The sequence below is a fragment of the Scophthalmus maximus genome, chromosome 4 (assembly GCF_022379125.1).
Source record: "Scophthalmus maximus strain ysfricsl-2021 chromosome 4, ASM2237912v1, whole genome shotgun sequence".
Taxonomy (NCBI): domain Eukaryota; kingdom Metazoa; phylum Chordata; class Actinopteri; order Pleuronectiformes; family Scophthalmidae; genus Scophthalmus; species Scophthalmus maximus.
Genome location: NC_061518.1, coordinates 1,633,311 through 1,646,669, shown reverse-complemented (window position 1 = coordinate 1,646,669; position 13,359 = coordinate 1,633,311). Strand labels below are relative to the sequence as shown.

At 41.2% G+C, this 13,359-nt stretch overlaps 3 protein-coding genes across 3 annotated transcripts; 2 read left to right on the top strand and 1 right to left on the bottom strand.

Moving 5' to 3' along the window:
- The first annotated feature begins 443 nt into the window (after positions 1–443).
- mfap1 (microfibril associated protein 1) lies at positions 444–5,758 on the top strand. Its single transcript, XM_035628854.2, has 8 exons — positions 444–640; positions 1,931–2,147; positions 2,256–2,397; positions 2,495–2,682; positions 2,895–3,164; positions 3,258–3,417; positions 3,841–3,930; positions 4,781–5,758. Exons 1-8 carry the CDS (start codon positions 559–561, stop codon positions 4,958–4,960), a joined length of 1,329 nt encoding a protein of 442 aa, XP_035484747.1. The 5' UTR covers positions 444–558; the 3' UTR covers positions 4,961–5,758.
- hypk (huntingtin interacting protein K) lies at positions 5,354–7,851 on the bottom strand. The gene is made up of 4 exons (XM_035628855.2): positions 7,654–7,851; positions 6,249–6,304; positions 6,092–6,143; positions 5,354–5,589 (listed from the first exon to the last, which is right to left on the bottom strand). The coding sequence occupies exons 1-4, from the start codon at positions 7,813–7,815 to the stop codon at positions 5,494–5,496; spliced, it is 366 nt and encodes a 121-aa protein (XP_035484748.1). The 5' UTR covers positions 7,816–7,851; the 3' UTR covers positions 5,354–5,493.
- Positions 7,852–9,361: 1,510 nt separating this feature from the next.
- On the top strand, positions 9,362–12,109 carry LOC118302124 (tubulin beta-1 chain-like). The gene is made up of 4 exons (XM_047331494.1): positions 9,362–9,515; positions 10,594–10,702; positions 10,793–10,903; positions 11,002–12,109. The coding sequence occupies exons 1-4, from the start codon at positions 9,459–9,461 to the stop codon at positions 12,060–12,062; spliced, it is 1,338 nt and encodes a 445-aa protein (XP_047187450.1). The 5' UTR covers positions 9,362–9,458; the 3' UTR covers positions 12,063–12,109.
- The last annotated feature ends 1,250 nt before the right edge of the window (positions 12,110–13,359 follow it).

The following is a 13,359-nucleotide window of genomic DNA, read 5'->3' as shown; positions in this document are numbered from 1 at the left end:
AGTGCAAAAGAAAGTGGGAGAGATGAGAAGTACAAGAAGAAGTAAAAAAGAGGAGACAGTCATAACAAGACTTAGATTTGGGTATATCGGACTTAATAGTACACTATTCAAAATAGGAAATCATAACTCAGGAAACCATGACAATTATGGGCAGGGGGAAACAATATAAAACATCATAGTACACTGTCAAAATTATGGGACGGAGAGAACACGACTCAGTCAGAACCTGAGAAAGCTCAAGATGAAACTGAATATTTTACAGCAAGATTCGCAGAATGAATATTATAGTCATTTAATACAGAACCTCAGGGAAATAAAGGTGTTAGGGAGAATATAATCATATTGTACGATTTTTTGTTTTTAGTGATTCTGATCCACACCCCTCACCAGTAGGTGGCGGTAATCCACCATTTCGTTGTTTGCCAACCGCCATGAAATAATAAAAGAAGAAGAAGACTTCCGTTCTCGCTGAAGAGGCGACGATCTGAGTTTCTTTCTCCGCCCAAAACACCCGTTTTTTATATCTTTTGATCGGCTGTTGTCGTCGACCGGTCAGTCATGTCGAGTCGCGAAGCCCTCAACATGAAGCTGCCGCCGATCCAGTCCACGGCCGGAGCCGTCCCGGTCCGGAACGAGAAAGGTGAGCGAGCGGGTTGGTTAGCATGCGGCTAGCAGCGTGCTAAGCTAGCAGCTAGCAAGCTAGCAGGGTTAGCAGCTAACACTGTTGTCATTTGTCGATTCATTCATTTAACTGAAGTGATTTATTGGCAGTTACAGCTTCTTAGATTTCTTTGTTGTTATTTTTTTCAATAGCCAAATACTGTAATTTCCTGTGAAGTATTATAAACGGAAAGCAATAATCCAAACCGTTGCTCATTTTGTTTTCTGTCAATCGATTAGTTTGACAGAAAACAAACCTCACGTGTTTATTTGTTATCTAACGCAGTTAGTCTGTCTGGAGTGATGACACGGCTTCAGTTACTTCTTTGCACAGTTTGTACTTAATAAAAACAATAATCATAAACCATAATTATTGCCATTATTAAGTGTTTTCTGGTCATCGATGTTCAGTTGTGTGAGGTCAGATACATTCAGTAACATGAAACTTCAGAAGCATGAAACATGTAAAGCTTTGCTGCGAACGTGAGCGTGTGAAGTTTCATTGATCGACAGTCCCTGGTCACAAAACAAAGTTTAATTTGGATTGATGATCTTTGAGTTGAGTCGTGTTCGGATCCAGGGTTTAAACACATTTGTACTTGGACTCTGAGCAAAACACGTGAGACTTTTTTTACCAACATGAAGAAGAAAAAATGGTTTGAGGACTTTTCTTTTCATTATTGATTCATCTATCAATTAGTTTTCTAACCGCAGGTTGTTGTTGATTCAATGACATGAAACAAATCTTCATAGTGGAGACGCAGGGGCGAGATATTGTTGGGCAGTTTTGTTTGACATACGACTAATTGATTATTAAAATTAGGGGTGGACCGATTATCGGTGCAGATATTCACCATTTTTATTATTATCAGTGTCGGTCATTTTTTTAAGACGATTTCAATTTAAATGTGCTACTTTGGCAGTGACAAAGTTATGTGTTAAGAATTTGTGCTATTTCTTACTGCAGACAAATATAATTTATTGGTCTCTTAGATTAATAATATTCTGTATCGTATCGGCGCTGAAAAAGACATATCACTCGACCCCCACATTCAAAATTGTTTCAGATAAATTTTCTGGCAGTTGATTCATTGACTAATTGATTCCGCCAGATTTTAGCATCAACTACAAAAACCTAAATATTGCATCACTAACTGACTGAGTAGTGTTGCACAGTGCTGGTGCCTCAGGGTAAAACAGATGGAAACAAACATCTTACCAGTCTGCGTCAGGGATAAAAACTCACAATGAACGTCTCCTCCTGTCCCAGGTGAGCTCTCCATGGAGAAGGTGAAGGTGAAGAGGTACGTGTCGGGTAAACGTCCCGACTACGCGCCCATGGAGTCGTCGGACGAGGAAGAGGAGGACTTCCAGTTTGTGAAGAAAGGAAAGGAAGCGGAGCAGGAGGCGGAGCTGGAGGAAGAGGACGTCAACGACCCGCGTCTCAAACGTCTGCTCAACCGCGTCTCTGAGGACGTCGAGGAGAGGTATCGCGTTGCTCTTTGAGATTTTGGATTAGGCACAAAAGGTTTTGTGTTGCTGCTAATCCTGAGTTTTTTTCACCTTTTTCACATTCGTGTTCTCTTTGTCCTCAGGCTCGCAAGACACCGACACATCGCAGAGCCCGAAGTCGTCGCCGAGAGCAGCGAGGACTCTGACGAAGGCACGTGGCACCCGGAGCGCGAGGAGAGCAGTGAGGAGGAGGAAGAGGAAGAAGAGGAAGAAGTGGATGATGAGGTCGCTTATCTGGGCTTTTTATTTTAGCTTTTTTCCACTTTTTTTTAGTTAATAAGATTAAGAAAAGTTTTGACATGGGGTTTGTCATTGTACGCAGGAAATCGAGAGGAGGCGAGCGATGATGCGCCAGCGTGCCGTCGACAAAAAGAACGACGAGATGGAGGTGATGGAGGTGGAGGAGGAGGGGAAGTCGGGGGAGGAGTCAGAGTCAGAGAGTGAATACGAAGAGTACACGGACAGCGAGGACGAGGCGGAGCCACGACTCAAACCTGTCTTCATTCGCAAGTATGAACTGAAAAAGAAAAAAAAAAACGAAAATGTTTCCAAGAACCGACACAATTTAAACCCCAGATGTTCCGACAACTTTGTCGACGTCACTTCGGATCAGGATCCGTTAGGTTTTCCAGAAACCTTCCAAATGGAAACAACGCGACAACATCGAAATGACACGTGTTTTAATCTGTGTCTCTGTCTCTTTGTCTGTTTTGCGGCCACAGAAAAGACCGGATCACGGTGGCGGAGCGCGAAGCCGAGGAGCTGAAGCAGAGGGAGCTGGAGGCCGAGGCCAAGAAGCAGGTGGAGGAGAGACGGCGCTACACCCTCAAGATTGTGGAGGAGGAGGCGAAGAAGGAGTTCGAGGAGAACCGGCGCACGCTCGCCGCTCTGGACGCGCTGGACACGGACGGAGAGAATGAGGAGGAGGAATACGAAGCCTGGAAGGTCCGAGAGCTGAAGCGCATCAAGAGGGACAGGGAGGCCCGTGAAACGTGAGTAGACGCCGATGCCTTGCTGTGATGAACTTGACGGTGTCGCCGTCGTCGTCGTGTCTTGAGAGTAACGAGCGGTGGTTTTGTCCTCAGCATGGAGCGGGAGAAGGCGGAGATCGAGAGGTTCCACAACCTGACGGAGGAGGAGCGACGGGCCGAGCTGCGCAACAGCGGCAAACAAATCACCAACAAAGCCTCCAAGGGCAAATACAAGTTCCTCCAGAAGTATTACCACAGAGGAGCCTTCTTCATGGTGAGTCCCTGCTGATGAATACACAAAGACCAGTGAGGTATTCATTAAAGACCCCCTCCAGTCACATTGAAAAATATATAAAAATAATCTGCTATGCCAAATATTTAGTTTAACATTGTTTACCACAAAACGTTTTTAAAAACCCCTCTGAAATGTGTCTGGAAACCATCCACTCTCTCTCCCTCATTTAGGAATTCTGAGACTATGAATATTCATGATATGCAAATAACACAAGGTTGACCGGTGGAAGAATGTGATCAACAAGATGGCTGGAGGCAACATCGGCGAGATTCAGCCATAAAACTTTCACCACCTGCTAATGCTAACTTTCTGCTGACACCTGCGTTACAAATGAACTGTATTCATCATTATTATTATTACTAAGTCGTAACGTTCCCCTGTGGTTTTATTTATTTTTTCCAGGATGGGGAGGAGGATGTGTACAAGAGAGACTTCAGCGCACCGACTCTGGAGGATCACTTCAACAAAACCATCTTACCCAAAGTCATGCAGGTCAGCTGCTGCTTTTTTACCATAATTCATCTGTTTCACGTTGTAGCTCCAGAATGTTCCAACATGTTGCTGTAGTTGTGTCAATTAATCACCTGTAAGTTTAATTTTAGAATCAATTTTTATTTTTAAAGGTTGTTTCCATGTTTCTGCTATTTTGTGATAGAAATTTGGACGATAATGAATTTTAAAATATTCTTATTCTCCCTGAACCTTGTTGCAGTAAAACATAAATGCACATTTATCATTCTATTTTTCCCTGTAACTGTGGTGTGAAATATTTCTATTTTTTTTAGACGCACCTTTTCATGAAATATAAATATTTGAGACGACTAAGGCAGAATTCCGCCTGGTTAACGTTTCATCTCTGGACGCTGGATTTCCACTAGAATGTAAATTATATTCTGAAATAGAACAAAAGTTTTCTCCTCCACTTGTACCAAAATATTCAGATATTTTTACCTTTTTATCATCCATCTTTATAATGTATAAAGAATTAATTTTTGCGATATACAGAGGTGATGAAAGTGAATTTGGTGTGGTGCTTGGGTTTTTTCAAAACTTCTTGAATATGTTATGAAAACGATTATTACAAGCATTAGTCAAAATAATTATTGTAGAGAATGGGAGAAGAACTGGATAGGATGTTGCTTCTCCCTCTCGGCAGACCATGTTTATTATATTGTGAAAGACCGCTATTTGGTTCTTGTCACACACACTTTTTCTTTATGTCCGAAATACAGTATTTCAATTCAGTGTAGTTGAGGATGAAGTAGCCAGTCGGCTGAAAGAAGGCCGACTCGTTAAGTCTTTTCGATTTTGACCCGTACGATTTTTTTCTTCTTCTCTCCAGGTTAAAAACTTTGGTCGCTCCGGTCGCACCAAGTACACCCACCTGGTGGACCAGGACACCACGTCGTTCGACTCGGCCTGGGCCCAGGAGAGCGCCCAGAACAGCAAGTTCTTCAAGCAGAAGGCGGCGGGCGTGAGGGACGTGTTCGACCGGCCCACGGTGAAGAAGAGGAAGACTTAGTGGGTGACGCGGCTTCACATCCCCTGAGACTGATTCTCTCCTCTGGACTTTATACTGTTGGAAAAGGAAACTTCCAGCGAACCCACCACGTCGTCGAACTGTGGATCAACCAGGAAGTTGAACCTTGATTCGATGAAGCTAATTTCAATTACAGGAAGTCGTTTTGATGTGGAATTTTGGCTTTTGAGCAACATCGGATGTGTTTTGATTTTTTTTTAAGCAAAATTTTTTTGTAAATATCATCTTTATATGTGGTTTGATTTGTGCCGTTTTCCTGCATCACCCATTTTTCTTTTTTCGTGTGAAAGTACAGATTGTGATTTGATTTGTTCACAAATAAAATCTGTAATTTCATTTTTTAAAATAAGTATTGGAATGATTTCAATCCCAGGCCACATGTCAACTTTTATTTAAAAAATGAAAGAAAGAATGAAAAAACAGTGTTTGGGATGAAGATGACACCACAGATGAGTTCAGCCTCACGGACTCGATGAGAAATGACTTCGCAGCGGTCCAGGTCTGCAAACGTCGGTTCAGTTGGTCAGCGCCACCAGAGCCTCCACCACGTTGCCCATGTGTTCCCTCAGACTGCGCTCGGCCACGGACCTCGAGATCTCCATCTCCGACATCTGCACGGCAAAAAAACGATACAGTGGGAGACACGTCAAAGCCTTACACTGACAAACTGAATATTAATATGCAGCAACAGATTCATAATTGTTGGTGAGTGAACAATAAACGAATAATCTGGAAAAGGAGAATGTTTGACATTTGTTTTATTAAAACTTCTTAAACCACTGGCTGTTTTTTCACTCAAACTCCTGAAAATTGGATCTAGACATTTTTAGTGTTTCCTATTTTACATATGAAAACGCAGCAGTAGAATTTCCTGCACATTCTGGTGAGGGGAGGCAACAGAAGCTCTTATAGATCTAATTTTGCCTTTTTTTTTTTTATTTGATGGGGACAGTGCTCATTAATTGACAGGATGCTGTATGTGCTGATTTCCATCCATTTTCCCTATCCAGAATTTAAAAAGGCAAAAAAAATATCAATGGATCACTTGAAGGTCGATTATTAAAAATTAAATAGAAATAAACCACAGCAAAACCAAAAAAGAGAAGAGCTTACAATCAGTTCTACGTCCTCTCTCTTGATGGTGACTTTGGCCAGCTCCTTTTCTCTGAAAGAAAAGAAAAAAAACACCATGTCAGGATGGTGAGATATGAAAAAACATGTAGGTTACAAATGTTACTAGAAAGACCGAGCAGGTCGACACTGATCTCACCTTTCCTGTTTGGCTTTCTGTTCTCGTGACCTTCTGTCTCCGATCACCGACATGGCCTGAAAGACATAACATTGTTTATCAATATTTCAGTCATTTTCACTTGTGCTTAAGTTTCATCATCATCATCATCATCAATTTAAATACATATCATTCAATCATAAATTAAAAACAGTAGGGACGCTGTGGCCTGGAATTATTTATCAAGTGCGATATTTTTTTGACATTTATAAAATTTTTGTTGGTACTTCCGCAGCTCTAAAGAACAATTCCTATAAACATCATAAAGACATCCAGGCTCTGTATAAGCAGCTGAAAATTTGATTAACCGATTTAAAAAACACAATCTATTCTGAGGTCTAGAACAACACTACTGTGTAGCATTACTCAGCCACATTGGACATTTTCACCTATAAGTCTTTTAAAAATTCATATCATCTAAAAACCTTTATTTTAACAAAGAAACATCTTGAACAAATTTTAACTTAGTTTTATTTCAGAAAGAACAATTTAGAAAAACCTTAAAGTAAATCTCATATATACAAATATAGATGATGAATTACCTTCTTTGCTGTTTGTATTACACTACTGTTACATTAAAACGATGTAGTTAAATAAAATGAATGTGGTTCAAACACCCAGGTACTTTGCGGTATTCCTACTTCTACTGTCCACTACACTATTGTACTTTTTACCTCAATTGACAAATTCAGCTACTTTACAAATCTCAATGAATAAAACAAAACTATCAATACAAAAAAGGAGATGAAATATGATTAGGACTTTCTGCCCCACCACATACACTCCAATAGTATAGTAGCTTTAGAATGAATGGACCATAACCGATTAACGTCTGTACTCACAATTAGTTAATTTGATATTTCATGTATATATCTAGAAATTTATTATTTTATCCAATTTCTCAAGTAAAATGTTGTATGGAAGTTGTCAATATAAGTCAAAGTATATAGAATTCATAAAGTAATTACTCTCATACTGGTTTATTTTTTTTATTAATTTCATGTTGTTGACAGTTGTCTAATGTGTTTATTATGGATTTGAGAAAAATATGACGTCACTCTTGTCTACTTGCACAGTGCCGATGAGACTGTAACTGACAAGTGATGCTGCTTCATTAAAGCAAAGGGAAGAAGTGCTGAGGTTAGCAAGTTCATTAGCCGCCGAGCTAATCGTTCAACACACCGTTACCCAGCAGACCCCGATCGTCCTTTAGTCAGATAGTGATTTGAATAATAAGTTAAAGTAAAATAAGTATTTATGGGACGAAGCAGGAACACCTGAACGCATCACACGAGCCAGAGTCAGGGACGATGTGAGCGGACCGTGAAGGCACCAGAGGCCGCGTGTTTGCCGGCCGAGCGCCGTCGCGTCAGCCCGCGGATCTCACCGTCTCCAGGTCGGAGCTGGAGATTTCCTTCTCCTCCGCGTAGTCCGTGACTCTCTCCAGGTCCGCGGCGCCGCTGTCATGCTTCCGAGGCTTCTCCGCCGGTTTCCCGGTGCAGTTATCCTCGGCCTCCAGGTCCAGGTCGACGTCTCCCTCGGCCGCCATGTTTGCTCCCAGTGAGTGGCCGGAACTCAGAACGACGGTTCCTCCCAAACGTCGGACGGAAAACCGGGTTGCACCGGATGTGAAGGACGATTCTTCCGTCGCAAAGTTTTTTAAAAATGATTTAAATGAACATATTACAAACACAATTAAAGATAATTCATTTTTTATAAACTTTATTTAATGAACATATTACAAACACAATTACATTTTTTTATAAACTTTATTTAAATGAACATATTACAAACACAAGAACAAAGACAAGGTTCACACAGTGCAACTCATATTGTTGTCATGTAATAACAAGTCAACTACCTCCTACATAAATATGTATATATGTTAATATGAAGGCCCGAAGAAAAAATGTTTAATATTAAGGTACCGCATAATCTAAGAACAACAGCAGCAATATTAGTAATAAGAATAATTTAACAAAAAAGACAGTAAATAAAATAAATTTAAACAGTAAACAGCTAATAATGAAAAATGTACACAGGGCGCTAAAATAAGTCAGACATAAATATATTCAGATTTCTGGCATCGTGGGTATTTTTTATACGTTCAATGGATTTTTTTAAAGAAATTTCGTTTTTAAATACAGTCCATGATGGAGGTGTTTTGTTTTAATAATAACAACACTAATAATAATTAATTTCATTCATAGAACACTTTTCATTGCTAAAATGGCATATCGGGATTTGTGTATATAATATTTGGCAATGATGATGATGTCATTGATTAATAATTCCTGTTTTTTGTTTTCTAGAATTAGACCTAATTGAATATTTAAAAAAAAAAATCGATGTTAATCTTTGATTTGCTTCACAATCCGTCGTTTCCAAATAAGTGTTACACAGGTGACAGTTTTATACATCAATCTTAAATCTTTTGTAGATTAATTAATCAAATTAATTAATCAAATTAATTAATCAATATATATATATATATATATATATATATATATATATATATATATATATTGTTTATAATTTTGAAATGTACTTCCTTATGTTTTATCGGGATTGGAAATCTTAAAAATGTATTTCTAAAAGCAAATATTTCCCTTTTCCCTTAATCTTTGAAGGTGGGTGTACTATTTCGTTAAGTAAGGCTTCATTGTTTTAACAAGGTGTTAAATATGTTATGTTATAAATACATTTTTGCAATTTTCGTCTAATAAATTCATATTGTCTATATTAAAATTTGGTAGTTTACGTATTGGTGTGTTTTTATCTGTTTTTTTTGTCCGGTTTTGTATGATACCTTATACAATTGAATTTCCCCGAGCGGGATGAATGAAGTTGTTTATTCTTATCTATTATATAATATGAACATTTTCTTTTGCAATAAAGAATAAATATTTTAGAAAAAAAAAGGAAAAAAAAAAGAGCAGAGTAGGTTACTAGTTTCCGGTCTAGTGAAGCTCCACGTCATTGTGTAAGTCACGAGGGGACATTTGAACATTGCATTGGTCAAAGTTTGTGTCTGTCAGAAACCCTTGCGGGTATCAGCCAATGGACATTCGAGCCGCACCGGAAGCGGAGGGTTCGACAGTAGGTTAAATACAGAGCCGACTCCATTTTCTGTAATTCGGAAAAAAGCCGGTAGTTGTATTCTGTCGAAGTCTCGTCCATCTCCAAGAAAACATGAGGGAAATCGTGCATCTCCAGGCGGGTCAGTGCGGAAACCAGATCGGAGCCAAGGTCAGAAAAACATATTTTGTATCAGAGAATTATAATTAGTAGTCATTTTAATGTAGAGACGGTGTTTTCTGCTCGGACAGCTGGTGCTTTGTGTCCCAGCAGACCACGCCCTGCGAATCAATCAGTGCTACTAAACACTAATGTTCCTTTTAACGATTCACTTTAACTCTTGTGGCTTTTTGATTCGTCTCTAAGAAACAATATGCGACCAATAAAATTAAAATTCTATATATTTTTTGAGCATATTGTAATTTTTTTGTTTAAATCCTCAATTTCATCCATTGTTGAATATACAAAACGTTTCAGAAGGGGATTAATAAAAACCCGCATAACGTCACCAGCGGAATTTAATGATAACAATGTTCTTTAAACGGAACCATTGTTCTTCGGTCGGTCGGTCGGTCAGGGAACACCCGCCCTCCGGCCGCAGGTCAACAAGCACCGCCCGGCGCTGTAGGCCTCGACGAGCCCGCAGCTGCTCCACCGAACAACACACTCCTTGTTATTCACCACCGAACTGTGAAACCACGTTTTTATTAAGTATTAATAGAACAAAGGTTCCATTTAAAGAAAGAAAAAAAATAAAATATATATATATATTCGTCCGTTCTTACACACATCCGGGTACTTGCAACCAAAACACCCGCGTTACCCGCCGGTAATTGATAAGATAGTCTCTTAATCGACCGTTAGTGACGTAAGCAAGGGACATTTTAAACTAGTAACCGACGAGTCGCAGCCAATAGGCGACCAGGGAAGACAGCGTGGCGGGAAGTCGAGCTTGTTTTTCGAGAAACAATGTGCCAGTGTGTATAAAAATGAATAAAAAAAAATGCATAAATGGCAGCAAAAATATAAAAATTGAAAATATACAAGACATTAGCAATATATATATATATATATATATACATATATATATATATATATGCATGAACCAAAGTCCAAGTGTGTGTGTTTGTGTACTTTTGGGAAGAAGCTGACGAATAAAGTAATATTGCCTCTTGATAGTAATTAAAACTGTCTGATCAATGGCTGCGTCATGATCGTAACGAAGCTTCGTTCACTCTCTGTCTCATAGTTCTGGGAGGTCATCAGTGACGAACACGGTATCGACCCGACCGGTTCGTACCACGGTGACAGTGACCTGCAGCTCGACAGGATCAACGTGTACTACAATGAAGCCTCGGGTACGTTTAAACTCGGCTTGAATATTTAATTCATTTCAATAGCAAAGTGTCGTCAACGTTATTAACATGTTTGTCTCCCGATGTTTGTAGGGGGTAAATATGTTCCCCGTGCTGTGCTGGTGGATCTGGAGCCGGGCACCATGGACTCGGTGAGGTCGGGACCGTTCGGCCAGATCTTCAGACCCGACAACTTTGTGTTTGGTACGTTGTAAATTTTTAATGGTTGAGAAACTTTAAACCACCACCACTCGAAACGCTCCTGAGTTCTGTGAATCTGACTCCTTGTCATTGCCTTACAGGTCAGAGCGGTGCTGGTAACAACTGGGCCAAGGGTCACTACACCGAGGGAGCGGAGCTGGTGGACTCTGTCCTGGATGTGGTGAGGAAGGAGGCGGAGAGCTGCGACTGCTTACAGGGCTTCCAGCTCACCCACTCCCTGGGCGGCGGCACCGGCTCGGGTATGGGAACCCTGCTCATCAGCAAGATCCGCGAAGAGTACCCCGACCGCATCATGAACACGTTCAGCGTGGTGCCGTCCCCGAAGGTATCAGACACTGTTGTTGAGCCCTACAACGCCACACTGTCGGTCCACCAGCTCGTAGAAAACACAGACGAGACCTATTGTATCGACAACGAGGCTCTGTACGACATCTGTTTCCGCACGCTCAAACTCACCACCCCCTCTTACGGTGACCTCAACCACCTGGTGTCCGCCACCATGAGCGGAGTCACCACCTGCCTCAGGTTCCCCGGGCAGCTCAACGCTGACCTGCGCAAGCTCGCCGTCAACATGGTGCCGTTCCCCCGTCTGCACTTCTTCATGCCGGGCTTCGCTCCCCTCACGAGCAGAGGCAGCCAGCAGTACCGAGCGCTCACCGTGCCCGAGCTCACCCAGCAGATGTTCGACTCCAAGAACATGATGGCCGCCTGCGACCCTCGCCACGGCCGCTACCTAACGGTGGCCGCCATCTTCCGTGGCCGCATGTCCATGAAGGAGGTGGACGAGCAGATGCTCAACGTGCAGAACAAGAACAGCAGCTACTTCGTGGAATGGATCCCCAACAACGTGAAGACCGCCGTCTGCGACATTCCCCCCCGCGGCCTCAAGATGGCCGCCACCTTCATCGGCAACAGCACCGCCATCCAGGAGCTGTTCAAGCGCATCTCCGAGCAGTTCACCGCCATGTTCCGTCGCAAGGCCTTCCTCCACTGGTACACCGGCGAGGGCATGGACGAGATGGAGTTCACCGAGGCCGAGAGCAACATGAACGACCTGGTGTCCGAGTACCAGCAGTACCAGGACGCCACCGCCGAGGAGGAGGGCGAGTTCGAGGAGGAGGGCGACGAAGACCTCGCCTAAGTGTTCTGTGTTCATTTAAATAAATAAATGTTCTTCAGCAAATTCAACTTTTGTCTCTGGTTTTAATAACTCGGTACATTATGATAATGACGTCATAGTCATGATGTAGATCAGGAAGCTGCTACTCTCTCCATGACATTAGTTTATTTCTTCAGACTGGTTTGTACTAACATTATAATCTATACTTAATACAAATGCAGCTGATGTTTTTGTTCTCCAGCAACATGAGCAGGCCATGAATACAGTCTGTTCTGTCGTCCTCTCCAACTACACACACTTCACAGCTGACATGGATAGTAAGTGTAATACCGGATCAAAATTCCCCAACACGATATGCGTCGTCATGTGACTGTTGGAATGGCTCCGTACATCTGTAATCTTCAGCTTTAAATATTTAGTATTTGACGATGCAAATGGTGCCGATATGTAACAGTGAAGCTCAAACGATAAGAATATCATGAAAAGGTTAAGTGTTTTACATTTGCTAGTGTAAGAAATAGAAAATTTTATATATCCTACACCCATGTAAACAAATGTTAGATCATTTTTTAAATTGTAATTTTGATGATTTGACCTACAGCTCAAATTAAAGAATGATAATGACTTGCACTAATCATACAGATACTGTTATATATATATATATATGTATAATCAACCACAGTCATGAGGAAGGTGATGACCTGACAGTTGACCTGAAGACGCACATGAGTAGAGGTCAGAGGTCACGGCTGTTCATACAGAGCTTTAGGAAAATGTGCACAAGTTACCGGGACGACCGCAGCCATGACGACACAATTCTGTATCTCACCTTAGGAAATGTTCTAATATGATGAGACATTCTCTTTCCTTTTTTTGAGCCTTAGGCAGCAATAAATATGAAAATGATAAAAATTATTGAACTATTCTCCGATACACATGTTGTCTGAGCTGCTCCTGTATGTTTATGTTTTATACGTTTTATTAACTAGTGAACAGGTTTTTGAAGAGTCACAGGAAAGAGCAGTTTCCCCTGGAGACACTGAGACGTGGCAGAGGTTCCGCTCTCGACCAGCAGGGGGCAGCGCTGCTCGCTGAACCGTCCTGTCCGTCGTCCATCTTTATTTACAGCCACTGGTGCAGGTATGATCACCACATGCAGCTCAAACTACAACACACATAATATGAGATGTAAAAATATATTTTCATTATTTTTGGTCTATTCTTCTACACCTTTATTTGTTGATGGAATTGTTTAGTGAAAGTTGAGTCAGATTCTCTTTTCCTAAGTCCTATGAATCAACCTTTACACCTTTCCTTG